The 22,924-nt window shown below is 39.0% G+C and overlaps 1 protein-coding gene across 2 annotated transcripts; it reads right to left on the minus strand.

Annotated features, from left to right (window-relative positions):
- Positions 1-1,960: 1,960 nt before the first annotated feature.
- Positions 1,961-22,333, minus strand: LOC128509135 (DLA class I histocompatibility antigen, A9/A9 alpha chain-like). Of its 2 annotated transcripts, none has more exons than XM_053480721.1 (8): positions 22,053-22,333; positions 21,891-21,969; positions 19,317-19,568; positions 9,116-9,388; positions 6,388-6,669; positions 6,183-6,305; positions 5,004-5,064; positions 1,961-4,879 (listed from the first exon to the last, which is right to left on the minus strand). In XM_053480721.1, the coding sequence occupies exons 1-7, from the start codon at positions 22,134-22,136 to the stop codon at positions 5,039-5,041; spliced, it is 1,119 nt and encodes a 372-aa protein (XP_053336696.1). In that variant the 5' UTR covers positions 22,137-22,333; the 3' UTR covers positions 1,961-4,879; positions 5,004-5,038. The 2 variants fall into 2 exon arrangements, with proteins under 2 accessions (XP_053336696.1, XP_053336695.1); XM_053480720.1 differs by having other exon boundaries at positions 9,116-9,391.
- Between the last annotated feature and the right edge of the window lie 591 nt (positions 22,334-22,924).

Consider the following 22,924-nt stretch of genomic DNA (forward strand, 5'->3'; position numbering starts at 1 on the left):
CCTCTGTTCCCCTCTGCTGGAAGTATAGCATGGCCTCTTACAACTGAATAAATCTCACAATGAGCAAAGAATTTCCTGCTGAGGGTATATTAGAGGAGGTTACAAGAACAAGAGCTGGATTTGACTGGATGATTAACTGCTTAAGTGTGAAGATCTTCAGGTCTGTGCTGGAAAGAGCAGGAGAGTCATGGACAAAATAACTCGTATAAAGTGCTATTATCATAAATAAATAATATCTGAGTCTTTTTTAGCTTTTAAATACAACTAAACACTATACAAAATAAATCATGAGTACTGCAGGTGGCCTCTAGAGGGCCTCCGAGACATTTTGGATTAAGTTTAAAAACTGTATTTTTCTCTGTTATGCCGGTCACTCATATATCCAATCATATGTACACACTAATAACACACAAAGAGACAGCGCACTACACATCATCAGTGCGAAACCAAACTCCTCATGGGGAAACATTCCATAAAGTAGACAGAGGGTGAATAGGAGACTGGGGAAGACATTGAAACAGCTTTAGTATGTGGATGTCAGATTATTTGTAGCCTTAAATTCATGGTAAAAGTCTGAAAATCTGTCTCTCCCTCTCGTGAGAAATGTTTCCCAAATCTTTTTTTTCACTCCAAGGTCACTCCAAAGAGCTTCTTTGATATGTGCTCACTCCTCTCCTTACTTTCTTTCTCTCTCCTTAAAAATCCCTTCCTTTGCTTATTGTTGAATAAAGCTTCCCTTTTCCTGTAAGACCTCACCTCCTGTCTGTGTCTGTGGCGCGCCTCTAGTTGCCCATTGGCAAACAAGGCTCATCTAAATGCTCAAGATAATGCTAAACCTAAAATAATCTCGAACTGTTTTCTTGATCGTGACAATGAGGTCACTGTACTCCTCCACAGTCACCAGACCACAATCCAATAAAGCACCTTTGGGATGTGGTGGAACAGAAGATTTGCATCATGGATGTAAAGCTGAACAAATCTGCATCAACTGTGTTAGGTTTAAAAAAAAAAGAGTGTCTAAAATGAATTTTAAGTTGAATTAAAAGAGGAAGTTGTGTGGTGCAGATGTGGTTGGAAATGGAAACGAAGGGAAAACGTATTCATAGTCGAGTATTATTTCTGCTCATATGGAAGTGGTCATGAAAGGGGACTTTCATGAGTTTAAAACAGGTGGTAGAACATATTCCTTTCCGTACCCGTCCCATTTCCCAGATCTTACTCGATACCTTCTTGTGGGGACTGTTAAAGGAGAGTGTGTTCAACTGTGAAGAACTGTGTACTGTACACACTTGGAACAGTCACATTATGCATTCTGTATGTCAATGCTAATGCTAAATGTAAATGCTAATAGTGTGTATGTTGTTTTCTTTCAGGAGAAATTTAATTCATAGGACTTTTAACAATTGTCATTGTCACTAAGCAGATTTACAGAATCAAAAAGTTATGAAATGTAAAAAAAAATGTTTATGAATCAAAATAATTAGATTGTCCTTATTTAAAAAAAAAAACACAGATGAAAACCAGGTTTGTACATTTCAGTACTGTATATCCCCCTTTCTGTACAGGATCAGCACTATAAAGAATGAGTGAGAGAGAGTTAGTTCATACATGACCATGTTTCTGGTAGAAGTTAATGTTCCAGAACTGGACGGGCTCTAATCTGCCCATAATGACTGTTTACAATGATATGCACCTTGCGGGAATTAAACCCTCTGTATTTATCTGCATGATGTTCTTGATTGCAGACCTTCTACAGTGTGTTCTCAACTTGCCTAGATATTTTCTTCATCAAGGAAATAATTTAGGGCTCTTTAGTTGTCTTCCTTGATTTTTCAGGCCTATAATTAATATTCTGTAAAAAGGTTAAAGTTTCTCTGTCAGTCTGTGTGCATCTTGGATAAACCAATCAATAAATGGCAGCCAAGAAATGACAAAAAGAGTTGAATCAGAAAATTCTAAACAAAGTTTTTTTTATTGTCCACTATGCATTTTGTAATCTAAGACATTTTCTTCTGCATACATCATGTTTAACACGAAACATCAGTCAAGTCTTTTCAGTCTGCAGGGAAGTCAGTCACACGGAGTGTGGTGAGTGTAAGCAATCACATCCATACTGGGGCAAAATACTATAGGCAGTAAACAACAGCATACACAAAAAACACAAAAGTATTAATTTCTGTGGATACAGACACTTTTCTCTTGAGCATTTTTTAAAACCTCTGTTAAGTGACAGGTTTGTAAACAAACTGAGACCAAAATGTTGCCTCAGGACACGGAATATGATATCCTTAACAGAGCATGTAGTGAGTTTTGCATGTACTTATTAATACTTAATATTAAACTAGTACCAACATTATCACTTTAAATACATTATCATTATACGTCTGGTTAAGGTTAACACTTTAAACACATTGTATTTAGGCAGCTTTTCTTTGATAACAGCAGGTCAGGAGGATAATACATGTCCAGATAAACTTCAAGAACATTTAACATAAAAACACTGAGATAAGTGCATCTTCAATTCAATTAAAAGCAATAAAAATATATATTTTTTAATAAATAGGAAAAGGATTGGAATGCTGGACAAGGCACTATAAGGCCTTGTTCACATGGGCGTTAAAATGGAGCGTTTTTCTTTTGCGTTCGTAGCATCCGGTGAGCACGAAACAAGCGACGAGTGTTTTCTACACATAGAAGTCAATGAGAGTGTTCACACGGGCTTTGGTGACATGCGTTTGTCCGGCTGCACGTTAAAACCCAACAAACGCAAGGAAACCGCTTCTAGTTCGCATTCATTTTACGCTTTGGAGGACCGGATACAGTATATCCCATGATCCTACATGCTATACATAGGGCAAAATAAAAATGAACTGTTAAAAAACGTACACGGAAATTTTCGCATTCCTTCATAAACCAAAAAAAACTTCCTTTAATCCGACGTTGTGCAGTCAGTGTGAACCCTGTAGCGGCGGGTTTTCATATCCAGTTCCCGACACACTGCCCCCACAGGTTAATTAACACAAATTAAAATTAAATTTGGGCTGCAGGCTAATGTTAGACAGAGACAAACGAACGCCGGTGTAGAAGTCAATCGATCGCCACTACAAAACGCAACATAAACGTCTGGGACATTCAGAGCACGTTCGTTTATCCAAAAATTTTAGGCCCGTGTGAACAAGGCCTAAAAGGTAACAGGGAATAATAGGAAAGAAGACACATTATTAAGGGGTGTTGTCAGACTAATCTGTGGTCGTACAGCTGTGTTCAAAATAATAGCAGTGTGTTAAAAAAGTGGGTAAAGCTCCATATAAATATAATAGCTTTTAAATCACACAAACGCATTGGACTCCCTGCATGTTCTATTCTGAATCACAACATGAAGAAAAATGTGCTAAATGTGTTATTAGTTTACAGAAAGTGAAGAAAAACATTAGTTTTTCTAAACACAACCCAAACAAATATTAGTCTGTTCAAAAAAAATAGCAGTGTCATCATTCATCTTTACATCTTAAAGTTTAATCTTTCTTGTGCATCTCTGAACTAATATTTAGTTGTAACTATGGTTTCTGAGAACTGCTTCACATCTGTGACAATTGTACTACACGCCACAATTTCTTTGCATTTCTTGGTTTTATCTTGGAAACAGCATTTTTAATGTCGGGCCACAGGTTTTCTATTGGATTAGGGTCAGGGGATTGGGCTGGACACTCCATAACGTCAATCTTATTGGACTGGAACCAAGATGCTGCTCACTTACTGGTGTGTTGGGGGTTGTTGTCTTGTTGAAACACCTATTTTAAGGGCATTTCCTCTTCAGCATAAAGCAACGTGACCTCTTTAAGTATTCTGATGTACTTAAATTGATCCATGATCCCTGAAATGTAATAAATACAGTAGGCCCAACACCATAGTTCAAGAAGCATCTCCATATCATGATGCTTGTGCCTCCATGCTTCACCGTCTTCACAGACGTGGTACTGTGGCTTGAATTCAGTGTTTGGGGGCCTGACAAACTGTCTGCAGCCTCTAGACCCAAAATGGACAATCTTGCTTTCATCAGTCCACAAAATATTACACCATTTCTCTTTAGGCCAGTCAATGTGTTTTAGTTTGGCTTCACATAGTCATCTTCTAATAGTAACAGTTCTTACATGGTAACTTAAGGTGATCTTTGACCTGCTGGAGCTGATCATTGGCTGAGTCTTTGCCAATTTTGTTATTCTTCAATCCATTCGAATGGTATTTTTCCGTTTTCTTCCACGTCTTTCTGGTTTTGGTTTCCATTTTAAAGCTTAAAAATTATTTGGTATCATTTTAGCAGAGCAATCTATCATTTTCTGCACTTCTTTGTATGTTTTTTCCATCTCTAATCAACTTTTGAATCAAAGTACAGTACGCTGTTCTTCTGAACAATGTCTGGAACGACCCATTTTACTCTGATTTTCAGAGGGAAATGCACAGGACAACCTTTTCTGCATTTATCCTTAAATAAGAGGAAATTGTTTGACGCCTGTTTTTCACAGAATAATTGACCTCTCTAATTGAACTCCACACTGCTATTATTTTGAACACGCCAAATCAGGTGTGCAAGTCATGACTGTTGGGTCTGTTGGTTTTCTATGACTCCACTACACCTACAGTACAAGTAAAATATTTACCATGAACATTATATAATTTCTCCTAAAAACAATCTGGTTACTGCTATTATTTTGAACACAACTGTACATTTTAAATAAAAAGCAGTGCAGCAGGTTTAGAAAAGTCTGTCTCGCAGACGTCCAACCATTCAGTTTCTTTGGTCATCATTTTGATAATTAAAACAACACTATTGTATTCCATAGTCTCATATGCGTGGTCCTAAACTCCATCCTCATCTCTCCTAGAAAAACAGACAGACAGAAACAGGATGAGCTCTGAGCTGAGACTGAATGTTAGTTCAGGATTTTTTACTCCACACAAACTTTTTTATCCCATATTAGACTGTAAACTACATCATGTCTTACTCTCTCAGTTCAGCAGGAAGACACACAGTCATACTTTATAAGCTTGTGGTTGAAGAATCTCCTTCAGAGGAAATAAAACATACAAATCATTATTAGTTTAAGTTTGGATTTACACAGGGATTAAAAAATAAATAAAAAATAAAATCAGTCCCGTTAATAGCGGAAGCCTCCACATTAAAGTGTATAGATGGTATGTTAAAGGTGGTGTGTGTGTATGTGTTTAATTTTGATAATCTGTGTCTGTGGGTTAAATTAAGGCAGGTCATTAGAGTCACACGGATTCTAATCAGCCGAACTGCATTTTGTCGTCAGCATAATGATGCGTTTTCATCTTATTTTTCATGACAGAGCTAGACGTATGATCAGAGCCCTGCTTCAGAAAAAGATAAATGATTGTCAGCAGAGATGATGTGGGGCTAATTTTCATCCTGGAAACTTCATCAGATCCGCCCAAATCTACCTTTTAAACACTTCCGATTATTTATTTTGTAAGATAGAGCAGAGGAGGCCCCAAAATACAACACAACCTCTCACAGCCGGAGGTCTAGAGAGAGCGGTTTGGCCGAGCTCTCTCAGAGGGAAGAGATAAGTGGTACTTAGTGCTCCTACATTAATCACGGCTCTGCAGCCAATCAAGGGCATCTCTGAGCTCACGCAAGCGGAAGGAGCGGATAGCGCTGTCTTTCTAGTGTGTTACACCGCCCACAACTGTGGAAAAGTGAGCAGTTGCATAAGCAAGAAGATGCGGTCGGCTGGCGTCACGTGGTTCGGAGGAAACCTGTGATAGTGATAAACTTCGGCCCTCCCGACTGAATGGTGGTAGTAGCCTTAATGTGGAGCCCCCTAGTGACGGGGAGGAATTGGACGCGACTAAATTAGGGAGAAAATCAGGAGGGGAAAATAAATAAATAAATAAATAGAAACTCAATGATCAATTGACTAAACAGTAAACTGACATTATCATCCCTCTTTTAAAAAGCAGCTCGCTTTTCCTGCTTAAGATCTGATCTTATGGCCTCTCAGAAATTCAAAATGTGTTTTTGCTATGGAGAACTTTACTTTCTGATTATGACTGAATACTGTATTAATTTTAAATATCATTAGAGTATCAAAGGCTCATTTAATATTATCTACTAAAAAGTGTGTTCTGTTCTGTGAATGTTCCTGACGTCCACAAACCAGATTTCTTCTTCTTCCAGACCACAATTCCAGCAACAACGGCAACAAGAGCGATGAGAGCCGCGACTACAGCAACGATGATAGCAATGGGTGCTCCACCTGATCCTCCATCTGATCCTCCACCTGTTAAATTAGCACAGAGTCTTTATTATCTGCTGCAGCAAGAAATCAGCTTTCACTCTCTACAGCTCTAGTTTATTAGGACCTTTTGGTACTTCTCGCACTAACTCCTTCTCCAAGCTGCTGTGCTGAACCACGCAGGTGTAGGTGTGTTTCTGCAGCTTCTTAGCTGGGACTTTCAGAATGCTTCTCTTCTGGAAGCTTCCATCCTGGTTGGGTAACGTCTCTCTGAGCTCCACGTCCTCATGAACGTCCTCTCCGTCCTTCTGCCAGGTGATGTTTAGGGGTTTGGGGAAGAAACCAGTAGCGAGACACACCACCTCTGGAGAAGGATAGTGTTTATGGAACACTGACACCTCGGGAACAACTGCAGAGACACACAGAAATCACTATTATAACACTGTCAGATTTATTAATGTACTGTGGAAATAAGTACAGTGTGTGCACATGTGTGCTGTAGGGACTAAGATATGGCGTTATATTCCTGCCACAATTCTGAGCGCGTGGTTTGAAATTTTGAGAGCAGACAAAGCACTCTATGCGCGTGCAATGTCTCCACTGCTCGCTTAACATGTTCTCCGCATGACTTCTCGATTCTGTGCGCGCTCGACTCTGCCTGCACGCGCGTACAACGTTTATTTTCTGTGCGCGCTCGACTCTGCCTGTACGCTCGCTCAACATTGTCCAGTGTTTAAAAACTGCCACAAAACCAGCCAATCACAGACATCCACACACTACTTCTGATTGGTTGTTTCTCCTCCAATCAAGTGGCACTACTATCGACCGCTTAACGGAAGCTTTGTAATTAAAGGTTAATAGGTAAAGCGACCGATTTGTCCGATTAGAATTTTAGTCGATGTAGTCTAACAATGAGCTATATGGATAATTAGATAAGTAAATAAAAACACACAATGGACAAACAAAACTGGTATATACTAATGCTTCATTAAATAAAAAATGAATACTATAATATTTGTTTATAATATTTATAAGTAAAACACCTTTATTTACATTGCTTCCCTTATATAATTTATTTTCATTTGTATATAATTATATGTAATTTTAATTTCTTACCATTTTCCTTTGATTTTGTAAAGCTGCTTTGAGACAATGACCATTTTAAAAGCGCTATACAAATTATAGTATGCGTTATGCGGTCGATATTGCCAGCTGATAGAGAAGGAAAAGCCAATCAGAAGTAGTTTTGTACGTACTGCGTATAGGCCTTTTGTATTCAGACGTATTTATCTAGAAGGCCTAAAGTCAGCCTCTCTCACCATCTGCCAGTGACTCGGTCAACCAAGAGGAAGAGAAGGCAACTTGCATTCAGCACTCCATTGTTGAAGTGGAGTACGTCCAAGACATACAAGCAAAAATCAGACTTGTCCTCCTTATACTGTAGTTCAGGACCATATGGAACATCTCACTGACATCGTGCTCTGCAACCACCTGCCGTCATCCACTGAAGGAGTTAGGAAGACCACTCCCACTACCTCTGAAGGTCCTCAAAGCGCTCAGAAAAGTTGGGCTAACCAAACAAGTGTCACCTGGGACTGACTGTAGCACAGTACGTACAAATCATAGTAAGAAAAAGAATGGAAGCAGTCCACATCCACCCACAGTCCACAACAAAAACAGTTTTGGGGCTAGCAAGTTACGATCACAGTTTTGTGCCCAATTCCTCTGTGGCAGTACCTTCTTAGAAACTGACAGCCTGAAAAGGTGCAGGAGACCATGGAGATGGAAATGTCATTCCAGTGACTGAAGACCCACCTCACCAGTTACTCCATTCTACAGAACCCCAACTCTAACCATTCAGTACATTTAGATGCCTCTGGTACAGTACTTCAGATGCCTCACTGCAGGACTACTCGTTCTTAATCCTGCACAGAGCCAGAGCAGAGCGTGGCCATGCTCTCGTCTCATTGCTCGGTACAAGCTTGAAGCTCAGGGGGTGGTGCTGTGATGGCAAGCCTTTAGCCAGCATCTCTTACCATCCGCAGGTCCTTGCTCGACAGAGAGTAAACAGACACAATGCATATTCGTCACGGCTGTGCACACAGGAAGGGTGGAGTAGCTTATCCCACCATATCTGGCAGCGGATTATTATCCACCGTCCTGGTGTCATCAGCTCCCTACAGACTCCAGAGCAAACCTCTGAGAAGGGCCCTTCACTGAGGCTCAAACACCTCCTCTGTTTCCTCACTATTCAGTCTCAGCCTGCCCAGCCCGGTGACCTGCCTCAACTGACCGCTGTCATCATCTAAGGCCCAGAAACTGCATCGTGTTTAACCTGCTCATCCTATCCTCATTCTTCCATTCCCCTCACTGAGTGATTCACCCTGTTTTTTCCTTTTATAAAAGAGCATTTTACCTCCTATCCTGCTGTCCCTGCACGTGTTTGTTCTGGCCTGCCTCTCTAAAAGCTTTATATTAGGCTTAAAAGCAAATAACAGTACAAATGATCTCATTAACGAGATGTTTGTCAAGAAATTAATAAGTGAATTATTGACAAATGGTAGATAAATTCCCGAGTATGTGTGTATTTTTTATAAATTAAAGTCTGTACATTGTCAGAAGTCGCTCTTTCAATGATATCGATACGTTGGAAGACCAGAAACCAGTCTCTGAAAATTTTTTATAAAATATAAATGTCAGTATTGATCAATATTAAAACAAATATATAATATTTCTCATATTGCCCAGCCCTAGTGTACACCATCAGTTTGTCAGTGTGTGTCTATCTGCAGCTGCAGTTACTATTAAAAATAATACAAATAAATGAATTAATTTTTTTATAATATTAATGATACCTTTCCTCTCCAGAGTCTTGCTGCCGTAAGACATGAACTTCTGTAATCGATCAATACAGTCAGTCTCCAGGAAGTCTTTCCAGTATTTAGCCTCAATGCCTTCAGGATCCCAGTCGTTTATAAAACTCTCGGCTTTATCATTAACTGCAGTCCAGGTTCCAGTTGTCAGATTCAGACTGATGAAATCTTCTCCATCATAACTGTACTGTATGTATTCTTTTTTGTTGCCGTCAGCATCGAGCTCACAGCCGCACATCCTCTGTACTGTATGATCTCCTGCACACAAAGGTTTAGATAAGTTTCTTTTCCATTTACACTCAATTCAAATATTTATTACTCGTTCTAACAGAACAGTGTTACCAAATATAACATGAGCGAGCAAAAAAACAGCTCAATGTCACGTAGAAAGCAGCTTAAAATCTGAAGGGCTCGTTTCTAACAGAGGTCAGGTACTAAAACTGCCCTAATTGTTTCATTTTACAGTTTGTGGGCTGGTAGACACTCCAGATACCCAAATATACACATGCACTGAAAAAGAAATAGGTCCCTTTTAGTGAATATAGGAGTGAGCTTGTTTGTGCATTAATGAACACTTAGGTTAGGATGCGTTTCATGGATGAGTTTCATGGATGATGTTTGAAAAATGACCAAGCTGATCCCAAACCGGCCTAAAACGTGTTCACCCACCCATTCAAAATCTTTTTTATTTTATTTTCAATGACATTTTAATGACACTCGCATTTGTTACACACAAACTGACCCAGTTAGCTCACTATTCATGAAAAAGTGGGGAGTCTAGAGTGGTCTTTAGTGTGAATGCATACTAGAAAAAAATACCTCAATTTTTTCTTCTTTAATTTAGCATATAAACTGACTGGTCGAAAAAAGAAAAAACAGTCACCACCTGGATTTAATTAAGCAAATAGTTAAGAGGCTTCTATTGTAAAATTACTTCAGTGATTAATACGGTTCAGCGGCAAGAAGTTATTTAACCCTAACTAAAGCACTGAGGGGCTTCTCATTTCATAAACAACCATGTCAGAAGACATATCCTGTGGTTGTGGCAAAGATGATACTCTGTTTTAGAAAGGTTAAATGATTCCCCTACAGTACGTGAAGCAAAGAAAACAACTAAGATTGCTGAAACTACCAAAATTTGGCTAAGAACTGAAATATGCATTATTAAAACCTGGAAAAATACATCTTCATCTTCAAGGAAGAAATGTGGCCGGAAAAAAAAAGAGATGTAGTAATCACTTTGAATGATGGGAGATCAAAAAAAAAAAAAAAAGGTTTGGCGACTAAGTGAAATTTAAGGGCAGCACTTTTACATAAAAAGTAAAACAAAAAGATTATGCATGGCTGGAAAGTTAACATTGTTTTTTTATTATTATTATTATTATTTTAACACATTCAATAAGGAGTAAAATATGTAAGCTTTAATAATAAGCTCATTTTCAGAGTTCTACATTTCTGAAACTTCATTTAAATATCCCAGCTAAAAATTACATGTTATAAAAGTAATAATAACTTTTCTTCTACCGGACATATCTAAATGCAAAAGTCTGAAGCCTCCAAGTTAACACACACCAGCAAGGCTTCGATATAAGCACACACATCTACATATTATATATCTATTTTTAATAGGCATTTTCTTGTGCTTTGTTGGCGGCACGGATCTGTGCCACTTGGGTTGTAAGGGTTAAGATTCACTTCTCATTCAGGACTTTTTCTTCCAAAATAGACAATATAATAATAATGCTTATTATTATTATTATTATTATTATTATATTAATAATTAAAGAGAGGGGCAGACGTGTTTAGAGAGAGAGAGAAATAAGGGAGGGTAAGAGCATAGAGGTTAAAAAAGGAACTTTTAAAGACTGGTAAAGGGAGAGAGAGCTAGCTGATATGATGGAGCAGAGAAAGGTAGATACACTACCGTTTAAAAGTTTTAAGTCACTTTCTAACTCCATGATCGTTCCTGGTTTTTATTTCTTTCTACATTGTAAAGGAATGCTGAAGGCGTCCAAAAAATGCATTAATCTCCTTTGAACAGTTGATATTGAGATGTTTCTGCTACTTCTGCTCTGTAAAGACTTCATAACGCCTCTAATCTGAGGTGCTGTTAATTGGTCATTTTTTCAGGCTGATAACTCTAAATGAACTTCTCGTCTGCGGCAGAGGTAGGTTTTGGTCTCGCCCTCCTGGGATGGCCTTCATGAGAGCCAGTTTCATTATGGTGCTTGATGGATTTTGCAAATGCACTTGACAATACTGTTCTTGCAAGAACTATTACAGAAAGGCTGACCTCTGTGTCTTAAAATAACAACTAACTGCTGTTTTTGTTGTTGTTATGTAATTACCTAATCCCATATGTGTTACTTTAACGTTTTGAAATCCCCAGTATTGTTGTAGAATGTAGAAAATAAATCACTAAACAAAAACAAAGAAATTTGCAAGTGTTCTAAAACTTTTGAACGGTAGTGTATATTGACTGTGTGTACAAGAGACCAAGTGGAAGGGAAGCCAGACTAAGTACACTGGAGGTGGGTTCAAACTGCTTCACTAGAGTGTAGATAATAAGAGAAATGATGTAGGTCTAATACTGAGGGATAAATGTCATCAGTGCATACGCTCTACAGGTGGGATGTGATGTGAAGGATAAAGAAGATTTCTGGAGTTTTCGTATCGTTGCCGCGAAAGTTTGCGTTTGTGTTAGCGTTTAAATTACATACTTTTTTCATTTATACAATAATAATATTAATAGCAACTAGTTTTTACATCTCACACTATTTGGCTTCGCCTTTTTCTGCGCTTTTTGGAGAATGCGCGAGTTTCTTTTTCTAAAAACAACAAACGGAATTCAGCTCCAAACAACTACAACTCCGACTCAGGTACGTTATCATGTCCAATATTCAGCTTGTTCAGTGTGTAGAGTGCAGGATGTTTAGACATTCTTCCTCCGTCGTTAGCGGTAATTTTATTTGTGATAGGTGTATGTTAGTGAGCACTCTGACGGAGAAGATATCAGCGTTAGAGGAGCGCATCCAGACTTTAGAGAGGGTTAGAGAGTGTAAGAGCAGTGTTATTCCTGTAGCGGACAGTCTGGGTGCCACAGGCGGAGATAACCAGCCCCTGACTCCGGCATTAGAGCCCTCACAGCGGGGCGAGTGGGTGACGACTCGGCGGCATACTCGTTCAGCCAAAGCTAACGCTAAGGCTAGCCCACCGGAGCACACCTCTTCTGCGCTTCACGTGTCCAACAGGTTTGCTCTCCTCAGTGATGCACCCACTGAGAAACCTGAAAGAGCTCTGGTTATAGGAGACTCTATACTGAGGCACGTGAAATTAGCTAGACCTTTAGGGGCGCCAGCGGCAGTGGTTAGGTGTATCCCGGGAGCCAGAGCACCGGACATAGCAGGTAATCTTAGGGCTCTAGGACAGCACAGGTTCTCCAAGATAGTAGTACATGCTGGAGCTAACGATATACGCCTTCGTCAGTCAGAGGTTAGTAAGAATAACTTTATAGAGGTGTTTAAATTAGCGAAGGCGATGTCCGATGGAGTAGTATGCTCTGGTCCCATCCCAATGAGACGTGGTGACATAACTTACAGCAGGTTATGGTCGCTGAACCGCTGGATGTCCAGGTGGTGCTCCGAAAACAACGTGGGCTTTATTGATAATTGGAAGACCTTTGAGGGCAAAGCTGGCCTGTTAGGGCGGGACGGTGTCCATCTCACTCGGGAAGGTGCTGCTCTCATTTCCTGTAGTATAGCTCATAGTCTCAGAAAAGGCCTAGTTAATCTGTGACAATCCAGAGCCCAGGCCAGGGAGCAGACAGACAGGCTAACCCAACCGTCTGCTAGCTGCATAGAGTCGTCACTCAGGGTTCACTCTATTGAGACTGTGTCTGTTCCCCGAGCTAAAATCAAATTTAGAAAGACTCAGAAAGTCTGTTTTAGTAATTTAATTAGCATAAAGACCACAAACTTGGATCAGACTGAATGCGCAGCCGGCACCTCTGATCTGAAGCTAGGACTGTTAAATATTAGATCTCTTGCATCTAAAGCAGTTATAGTTAATGAAATTATCACAGATCAGGAGTTTGATATACTCTGTTTAACAAAAACCTGGATTAAACAGGACGAGTATGTAGCTCTAAATGAAGCTAGTCCTCCTGGATACAGCTACATACACCAGCCTCGGTTAACTGGTAGAGGAGGAGGCGTCGCAGTTATTCACAATGATAATTTGACTATTGTACAAAAACACGGACACAAATTTAATTCATTTGAAATTCTTTATAGTAACATAAGTGTATTTAACTATATTAAGTCAGCTCAGTCGATCCCGCTAATTGTCATTTACAGACCTCCAGGGCCGTACTCGGAATTTCTTAGTGAATTTGCAGATTTCCTCTCAAACCTAGTCGTTTCTGTAGACAAAGTGTTAATTGCTGGAGATTTTAATATTCATTTTGAAAACCCAGAAGACCCTCTGAGAACTGCATTTATGTCTATACTGGACTCGGTAGGAGTAAATCAGTGTGTAGTAGGACCCACTCATAAAGCAGGTCACACTTTAGATTTAATAATATTATTCGGATTAAGTATAAGAAATTTATTCACAATACCACTATCTGAAGTTATCTCAGATCACTATCTTGTCTCAATTCAAGTGTGTCACAATAATAATGTACACACAGCGCCGCGCTACCGTATGAAACGTACATTCACATCAACTACCAAACAGAGTTTTATCAGTAATCTCCCAGAGTTCCCAACTTCGATTAGATCACCGTCTGACCCCACAGAACTCGATCAGGCGACTGAATATTTAGAGTCGACATTTCGCTATACCCTAGATAATGTAGCTCCAGTCAAAAGAAAAATTATTAGAGATAAAAAACTTGCTCCCTGGTATAACGATCACACGCGCACTTTAAAACAGACCGCTCGGAAATTAGAACGTAAATGGCGTCAAACTAAATTACTAGTATTTCAAATAGCATGGAAGGAGAGCATCCTGAACTATAGAAAAGCTCTTAGTGTAGCTAGATCAACATATCTCTCCACTCTTATAGAAAATAACAAAAATAAGCCTAGATTCTTATTTAATGCTGTAGCCAAATTAACCAGAAAGAAGACCACTGCAGAAATCTCCACAACAACATCATGCAATAGTAAGGACTTCATGAACTTTTTTAATAATATAATTGTAAATATTAGGCATAAAATTGAGGTTTTGAAACCGAACAATGTAATTGATGCAGATGTTAATCTAGCCATGTCAGACCAGAACCTAGAATACTTTACTCCCCTTGAAGAGAATGAACTAATTTCACTCATCTCTTCTTCAAATTCATCAACCTGTATATTAGATCCTGTACCGACACATTTTCTTAAACAGATAGTACCAGCAATAATAGAACCCCTGTTGAGAATAATTAATTCTTCACTCAGCATTGGATATGTTCCAAAATCTTTTAAATTAGCAGTTATCAAACCAATAATTAAGAAACCTGACCTCGACCCCTGTCAGCTGTCCAGTTACAGACCAATATCAAACCTCCCCTTTATCTCTAAGATCCTGGAAAAGATAGTAGCAGAGCAGCTATGCTCATATCTACATAGAAATGGCATACATGAACTGTATCAGTCAGGATTTAGGCCTCATCACAGTACAGAGACAGCGCTCATTAAAGTAGTAAATGACATTCTATTGGCCTCTGATCAGGGTTGTGTAACTATGCTTGTATTACTTGACCTCAGTGCAGCTTTTGACACTGTTGATCACGCTATTCTTCTTCACAGATTAGAAAATGTAGTGGGAATTAAGGGTACAGCCCTCTCCTGGCTCAGATCCTATCTGACCCATCGTTATCAGTATGTAGACTTAAATGGTGATTATTCTGCATGTTCTCTAGTGGAGTTTGGCGTTCCGCAGGGTTCAGTTTTAGGTCCACTGCTTTTTTCCCTTTACATGCTTCCTCTGGGCAACATAATCCGTAAGCATGGTATTAGTTTTCATTGTTATGCTGACGATACACAGTTATATGTCTCAGCAAAACCTGATGAGAAAAAACAGCTTACTAAAATTGAGCAATGTGTGCAGGACATAAGAAATTGGATGCTAATTAACTTCCTTCTGCTAAATCCGGATAAGACAGAAGTTCTAGTCATAGGACCGCATACAGCTAGGAGTAAAATTTTAGATCACACCGTAACTTTAGATGGCCTTTCTGTTCCATCAAATGCAACAGTGAAAGACCTTGGTGTGATTATTGATTCCAGCCTTTCATTTGAAGCACATGTAGATAATATTACCAGGATAGCATTCTTTCACCTCAGAAATATTGCCAGAATAAGAAATTTATTGTCGCTAAATGACGCAGAAAAACTAGTTCATGCTTTTATCACCTCTAGGTTGGACTATTGTAATGCCTTACTGTCTGGTTGTTCAGCTAGATGCATAAATAAGCTTCAGCTAGTCCAGAATGCAGCAGCGAGAGTCCTCACCAGAACCAGAAGATATGAGCACATCACCCCTATCTTATCTTCACTCCATTGGCTCCCTGTGAAATTTCGCATTGATTTTAAAATACTACTCTTCACATATAAAGCATTAAATGGTCTCGCGCCGCAGTACCTGAGCGAACTGCTAGTGTCTTACGATCCGCCACGCCTACTTCGATCAAAGGATGCAGGCTGCTTGTCAGTACCGCGTATTATGAAAAATACAGCTGGGGGCAGAGCTTTTTCTTACAAAGCCCCAAAGTTATGGAATAGTCTTCCAAATAGTGTTCGGGACTCAGACACAGTCTCAGTGTTTAAGTCCAGGCTAAAAACCTATTTATTTAGCCGAGCATTTTTATAAATAGATTTGCCATAGGTAAAGAAGCAGATCAGGGGGACTCATGGACGTAGAGTATTATGGTGAACTGGTATGTTTGGATGCTGTCTTTCTCACTCTCATTGATCACTCAGGTTTGCTGACGGTGAGGTGATTGTTTGCTTTACATGTCAGGAAGCCCTCATGTTTGTGTTTCCTTCTGGCTCTCCCTTTTAGTTATGCTGTCATAGTTAGTCCTGCCGGAGTCTCTGCTTGCACTCTACAGTTAATATACATTCACATTATACATTGTGTGACTGTGACCATACCTAACTGCCATCTCTCCTCTTCTTCTCTTTCCCCCCCTCTTTCTTTTTCCTCTCTCCTCCTGTCCCCCCCTTTCACTCTTTCTCTCTCTCTGTCGAGCTACACATGTCGTTCCTGAGCTGCCAGTGATCCAGACTCCCTCTGCCCTCCGGACCTGTCTGACCCATCCTGGTGCCCCGCTTCTGGCTGAAGATCTCGTCACATGGATGCCCCGTGTGTCTCTCTGGGATGCGTCTGGTGTCTGGGAATGATTCTCTCTACCTAGAAAATGGTTCTGGCCTTGACTGGTGTTGGCAACTGTTTCTCTGGGGACTTGACAGTTCAATAGTTCATGACTGGAACTTCTTACAAGTCTACCTGGGTCTTCAATAACTACCTGGACTCCATATTAACATCAATTAACATCAGCTATTATAGCTGAACTGCCTCCCACCCTACACACTGTATAAATGCAGATCATTTACTGCTTTCTGTTTCACCCAAATGAGGATGGGTTCCCTGTTGAGTCTGGTTCCTCTCAAGGTTTCTTCCTATTACCATCTCAGGGAGTTTTTCCTTGCCACTGTCGCCCTCGGCTTGCTCACCAGGGACAAACTGACCATTTTGATTCATACAAATTCACATTTCATACAAACCTAAATAATTCTTTTGACTATGTAAAGCTGCTTTGCGGCAATGAAAATTGCTAAAAGCGCTATACAAATAAAATTGAATTGAATTGAATTGGAGTGAGTTAGACAAAGTTGTAGTGATTGTCCCCAAAGAAGAAAGATCTGACCTTAAATGGTCATGTTGGAAAAGGTAACAAAGGTGATGAAAATGTGATGGGTAGGTATGAGGTCCAAGAGCTGAATGAGGAAGGACGGATTATTGTAGATTTCGCATGCATATTTTGAAAACAAAGAGGAACACATGGTGACATACAAGAGTGGTAGAAGATGTACTCAGGTGGACTATCTGCTGCGTAGGGGATGCAATTTAAAAAAGATTAGTGACTGTAAGGTGGTTGCAGGGGGTAGTGTAACTAAATTACTGTAACTATATTGATGCAGTATAATCAGCGCCTCTTAATTCTCTATTAGAGGTGATTGTTGTTTTAGTGTTACTGTGTGTGCTTTAAAATAACATTCAAATGCAAATAATTTACCCCTCTACTTTAAAAAAAACACAAGTCAGCTCCCAGGACGAGGATTAATTTTAACCTTCTGGAGTTTGAGGTCTTTCTGAAGACCTGCAGTGCTTAGGGGCTCTACTTAAATTTGCATAAATTTTAAATCTTAACCAAATTCCACTCACTCACGGTTTGCGAGTGTTCCGCAAGATGAGCAAATATTTGGAATAAATTTTGAGTAGGAAAACAAACAAGTCTTGGCTTATGAGTACTGAGTATCATGTATCACGCATGCGCTTCTTGTTTTGATGCCAAGCGTCACATGATCACAACTGAGCCAACTGGATCACTGGGAGCTCTGGAGATGTATGTGTAGCTCCAAACCATCATAAAGCAATACACACAGACACGCACACACACCTCCTCCCCTCACCTTCACACACACACACACACACACACACACACACACACACCTCCTCCTCCTCCTCTCCCTTCACACACGCATGCTTACACACACCTCCACCTCCTTCTCTTACAAAAAAATTCAGTAAAACTGTTTTGTTATTCATTCTTCCTGGTTAACTATGTTATACTTCATTCTTCCCATGAGAGACACAGCTCATGGTCATGTCCACACGTTTTTCTACTTCGTCTTTTTAAAATAATTCTGTCCACACGACCTACGTTTAAAAAATATCTTTGTCCACTTGAAAACGCAAAACACCCTGTTAAGGGGCCAATCAAAAGCCCAGACAAATCATTAACGGTTGTGCTTAGTAGAAGTCCAATGGGTCTCGTCCAAAACCGCAGAGTTTAGTGTAGCAGTAGTGAGCTTTGTAGTACATTCAGACACCTCCGTTTGTTACCGTAATGTGTGAGTAATTGCGCGTATACAGTAGAGGCCAAAAGTTTGGACACACCTTCTCATCTATCTGTCAATGTGTTTTCTTTATTTTCATGACCATTTACATTGGTAGATTCTCACTGAAGGCATCAAAACTCTGAATAAACACATGTGGAGTTATGTACTTAACAAAAAAAGGTCTCCACAGTCCCCGGACCTGAACCCAATCGAGATGGTTTGGGGTGAGCTGGACCGCAGAGTGAAGGCAAAGGGGCTAACAAGTGCTAAACACCTCTGGGAACTCCTTCAAGACTGTTGGAAAACCATTTCAGGTGACTCTCTCTTGAAGGTCATCAAGAGAATGCCAAGAGTGTGCAAAGCAGTAATCAGAGCAAAGGGTGGCTACTTTAAAGAAACTAGAATATAAAACATGTTTTCAGCTATTTCACCTATTTTTTGTTAAGTACATAACTCCACATGTGTTCAGTCATAGTTTTGATTTCTTCAGTGAGAATCTACCAATGTAAATGGTCATGAAAATAAAGAAAACACATTGAATGAGTGAAGGTGTGTCCAAACTTTTGGCCTGTATTGTACAGTATGTACACGCATGTAAAAAGTCCAGTAACGTTAACACAGTCACTAGTTTACTATACGTATGTCCACTATGGCACAAAATATCCTCATAAACAAAGTTGACGTCAAATAAAGAGACGAGCACACAGACAATTACATCATCAGCACAGGTGATGTTACAATAAGCAAAAATCTCTGTTTCCTCGTGTACACACAACACCACTGAAAACAGAGTTCACTCCTTCACTTTGGAAGGAGTTTTCCAAAAGCTCCATTTTTAACAACAAAAATTGCTTTTGTGTGTAGACGAAAGGCCAAAACCACAGATAAAAATCTCAGTTTTTAAAAATACCCAGCTAGGTGTAAACAAGGCCTTAATTTACATTTTTTAAATTTTTTACAAAATACTGTATAAAGACAGTGGCATTGCTAACTATTTCATTTCTTTAAAACATTAGCCTACAATATAACATTACCTAGTCATGATGATATGATGACATGTGTTTTACCTTCAGTGGGATTAAGTCTTCCCTTCTTTGTTCGATCCACAATGACCTGGAACCTGTCTTGCTGCTCAATCATAGACTCTATCTCACTTTTCCAGTAACGTGGATTATCATTTTCAATCTTTTTCATCCACTCCGTCTTTGGGATCAGCTTCCTTATTTTGCCGTCATAATACACAAACTGCTCTCCATCCACCAGGCCAACAGCAGTGGATTGCCCATTGACAGTGTAGAGGTACTGCAGAGAGTGTGTGTCTGTCAAAGTATACATTAGTTTCAGAGATTAATAACATATAAAACTATAAAGTTGCATATATTCTGAAAAACTCAGCATGATGTCACCAACACCTGACTGACAGAGAGACACAATATGAAAAATGAAAATAACCGTGCAAAAAATTAAGATGTATAAATTCTCCAGCCATGATGACATGCCCAGTCTCATTTGTTCACACGGCCCCTTGGTATAATTATGATCTGGTGGCCTAGTCAGTGATGGACCTACAGGAGACCTATAGTTCGAATTGCTAGAAAAGTGAAAGCTGGTTCTAATAGAAAAAGATTCACAGTGCGTCACAGTTTGTTTTATTTGGAGCAGTGTGAAGGAAGAGATGGCACCAGATTGCACTATATGAAGAAGGTGAGCCAATGGAGACAGTGTGATGCCCTGGACGATGTTCTGCTGGGAACCCTTGGGTCCTGCAATTCATGTGGATGTGGCATTGACACATACCACCTACCTAAACATTGTCACAGGATAAGTTACACCCCTTCATGGAAACCCTGATGTCGTTGGTCTCTTTCAGCAGGATAAGGACCACAACGAGTTTGAGGTGTTGAATCGGCCCCAAAATTCTCCAGATCGTCTGTGGGATGTGCTGGAAAACAATTCTGATCCATGGAGCCTCTGAGGGCTTTACAGAACAGCTGTGTTTATACTGAGATTAAATAAAACACAGCTGGATTCTATTTACTAATTAGTTAACTCCTGAAGGTAATTGGTTATTTAGATTTAGTTAGCGGTGTCAGATTAAAGCGGGCTGAATACAAATGCATGTTATTTGTAAAAAAAAAAAATCATTTTCATGCCACTTCACAATTATGTGCCACTTTGTATTGGTCTATCGCATAAAATCCCAGTACAATACATTTGAGGTTGTAACATGACAAATGAATACTTTTGCAAGGTACTGTAGCAACCTAGTAACCTGTGGAAGGATCTATTATACGACAAAAAGTCGCTCTGGATAACAGCTGCTGCCAAATACCTACATGTAACTGTAACTCTAAAAGAACTTCTCTGCAGCAGAGCTAAGTTTTGGTCTTGCTTTCCTAGGAGGGTCTTCATGAGAGACAGTTTCATCATGGTTCTTGATGGGTTTTGCAAATGCACTTGACACAATACTGTTCTTGTAAGTACTATTCCAGAACAGCTGGCTTTCATGTCATTTTTTAAATTAACAACTGACTGTGCTTGTCGTTACTTAATTATCTAATTCCCTGTTCCATATGTGGAATATTACCTGTTCTTTATTAATTCATTGTTTTGAAATCTCCAGTATTGTTCTAGAACATAGAAAATAAAATCACAAAATAAAAACATTGAATTAGAAGGTGTGTCCAAACTTTTGACTGGCACTGTATATGTAGTTAATAAACACGGAGCACTAAAAGGTAAAAAAAAAAAAAAAAAAAACATTTCTGAATTAAAAAAAAATACTTAATATACTTATGAAGTATGGATTCGGCTATTTGAGAAAGTAGACAAACTTAATTTGCATAAAATAGAGCTAGTTTTTTTTAGACACTTAATTACTTATTTTAATGTGTTATTTATTAAATATGTAATATATATAATTTATTCATAATATTTTCCCCAATGGAATGTTGAACTTGAAATCAAAGTTGGCAAACTGTACCTTATTTTATGCCTAAAGATATTATAAATCCACTGGAAAAGGAAAGATTCAATATATTTATATTATACTTTGATTAAAAAAATAGTAAATACTTACAACAGCAATAGTTTAATTTGGTTCAAACATTCTGAATTCAGTGTTATAAAACGTGGACACCACACCCAGGCTTTGCATTTACCGTCTGCAGTTTTACACTTTAAATAATTCATGCCCTGTTTATTAATAAGCACACAATAAGCTGATGAAAAAAACTGAACCCGAGAGCTGGTTTGCTGACCGAGACAGTGATGAAGTTAAACTCCTCCCAGTGTTTCTGTATCCTGTTTACTGTAAATTATAATAACTGTACAACTGTCTGATTATTTATTTTACTGTATTTTTAATAGTCCTACATTTGAAGATTATGAAGTTATGACTAGTGGAATAAACTTAAATGTAATTAAACGTATTAAACGGTATTCATAAAATGTATAAATCATCACATCTCAACAAGGTGAAATGTTAAATACTGTCCTAAGGATGTGTTTCTTTGATCACCAGGCGAACAGAAGTGATAGTAGTATGAGATAAGTGATTTACAAAGACTAACTTACTGTCTAATAAACATCAAAATCATACAGACTTCTAAATATTTATTCCTGTATGTCTCTAAACTCACCTGCTGATGAAAGATGAACACATGTGGTTAACAGCAGAAGGTTTAGTAAGCACGGTAGTCCTCCATCTTGCCTCGTAGACTGTAGATAAAAAGAAATAAACAACTAAATAAAAAAAAAATATCTCCAAAATCATAGTTTATGCTCCATTTTATTCTGCTTACCATAATCACAGGATTTATCCAGGAAAAGTCACGGAACATGCAGTCAGTGATTTTCCATCTGATACTTAATGTCGAGTACCGCATGGAGCCGCCATTACTAAAAAAGCCCCCCGTGTCATGTCATTAACAGCAGCAGCTCTGCTTAACGTGTGTATTTGTGTATTCACTTCCTGCTCACATCGCATATAAATACTTTTTAAACTAGACAAAGTCTATCCTGGAAATGATATAACATTAAACAAAACACCACAATAATCGAAATTAACCGACTTTTCACCAATCATTCCCCAAACAGCACGGCTAAAAAAAAAATAAATAAATAAAAACATTATACCCGCCCAGCCCCTCCTCCGCCTCTTCCTAACACTGGCTGGAAAGAAAAAGACCCCGACCGTCCCTGCTAAAAAAAAAAAAAAAAAACAGCATAGACCAGCATAGCTGGTGACCAGCATATGTTGTGTTTTGGTGCTGGTGACCAGCATACATTTTGGCATTATAGTGCCATGATACTGATGCTGGTCGCCAGCACATCAGCACCAAAACACAACATATGCTGGTATCACTGCTGGTCTATGCTGTTTGTTTCCACCAGCACTAGCATAAGCAGGGTGACCAGCATACCAGTACCAAAACACAACATATGCATCCCAAATTACCAACATTTGATGGTAGGCTGTTCACTCCATCAAATGTTGGTATGGTATAAACGTCAGAATACATGCAAATATTACAATGCTTCTTTTGCTTCAGGTATGCTAGTAACTCCCTAGTACCAAGACACAATTCAGGTTTTACAAGATGTCATTCAATAAAAAATATAGAACAGAATCATTATAAAATCAGCTTTATTGGCCAATACAAACAGTATTAAC

Source organism: Clarias gariepinus, chromosome 21 (genome assembly GCF_024256425.1).
Source record: "Clarias gariepinus isolate MV-2021 ecotype Netherlands chromosome 21, CGAR_prim_01v2, whole genome shotgun sequence".
NCBI classification, from domain to species: Eukaryota; Metazoa; Chordata; class Actinopteri; order Siluriformes; family Clariidae; genus Clarias; species Clarias gariepinus.

Coding starts and splice junctions, on each gene's coding strand:
- LOC128509135 (XM_053480720.1), bottom strand. CDS start 22,136: ATGCGGTACTCGACATTAAGTATCAGATGGAAAATCACTGACTGCATG. Junction 21,970..22,052: donor GGATAAATCCTGTGATTATG/GTAAGCAGAATA, acceptor TTTTATCTACAG/TCTACGAGGCAAGATGGAGG. Junction 19,569..21,890: donor TGTTCATCTTTCATCAGCAG/GTGAGTTTAGAG, acceptor ATACTTTGACAG/ACACACACTCTCTGCAGTAC.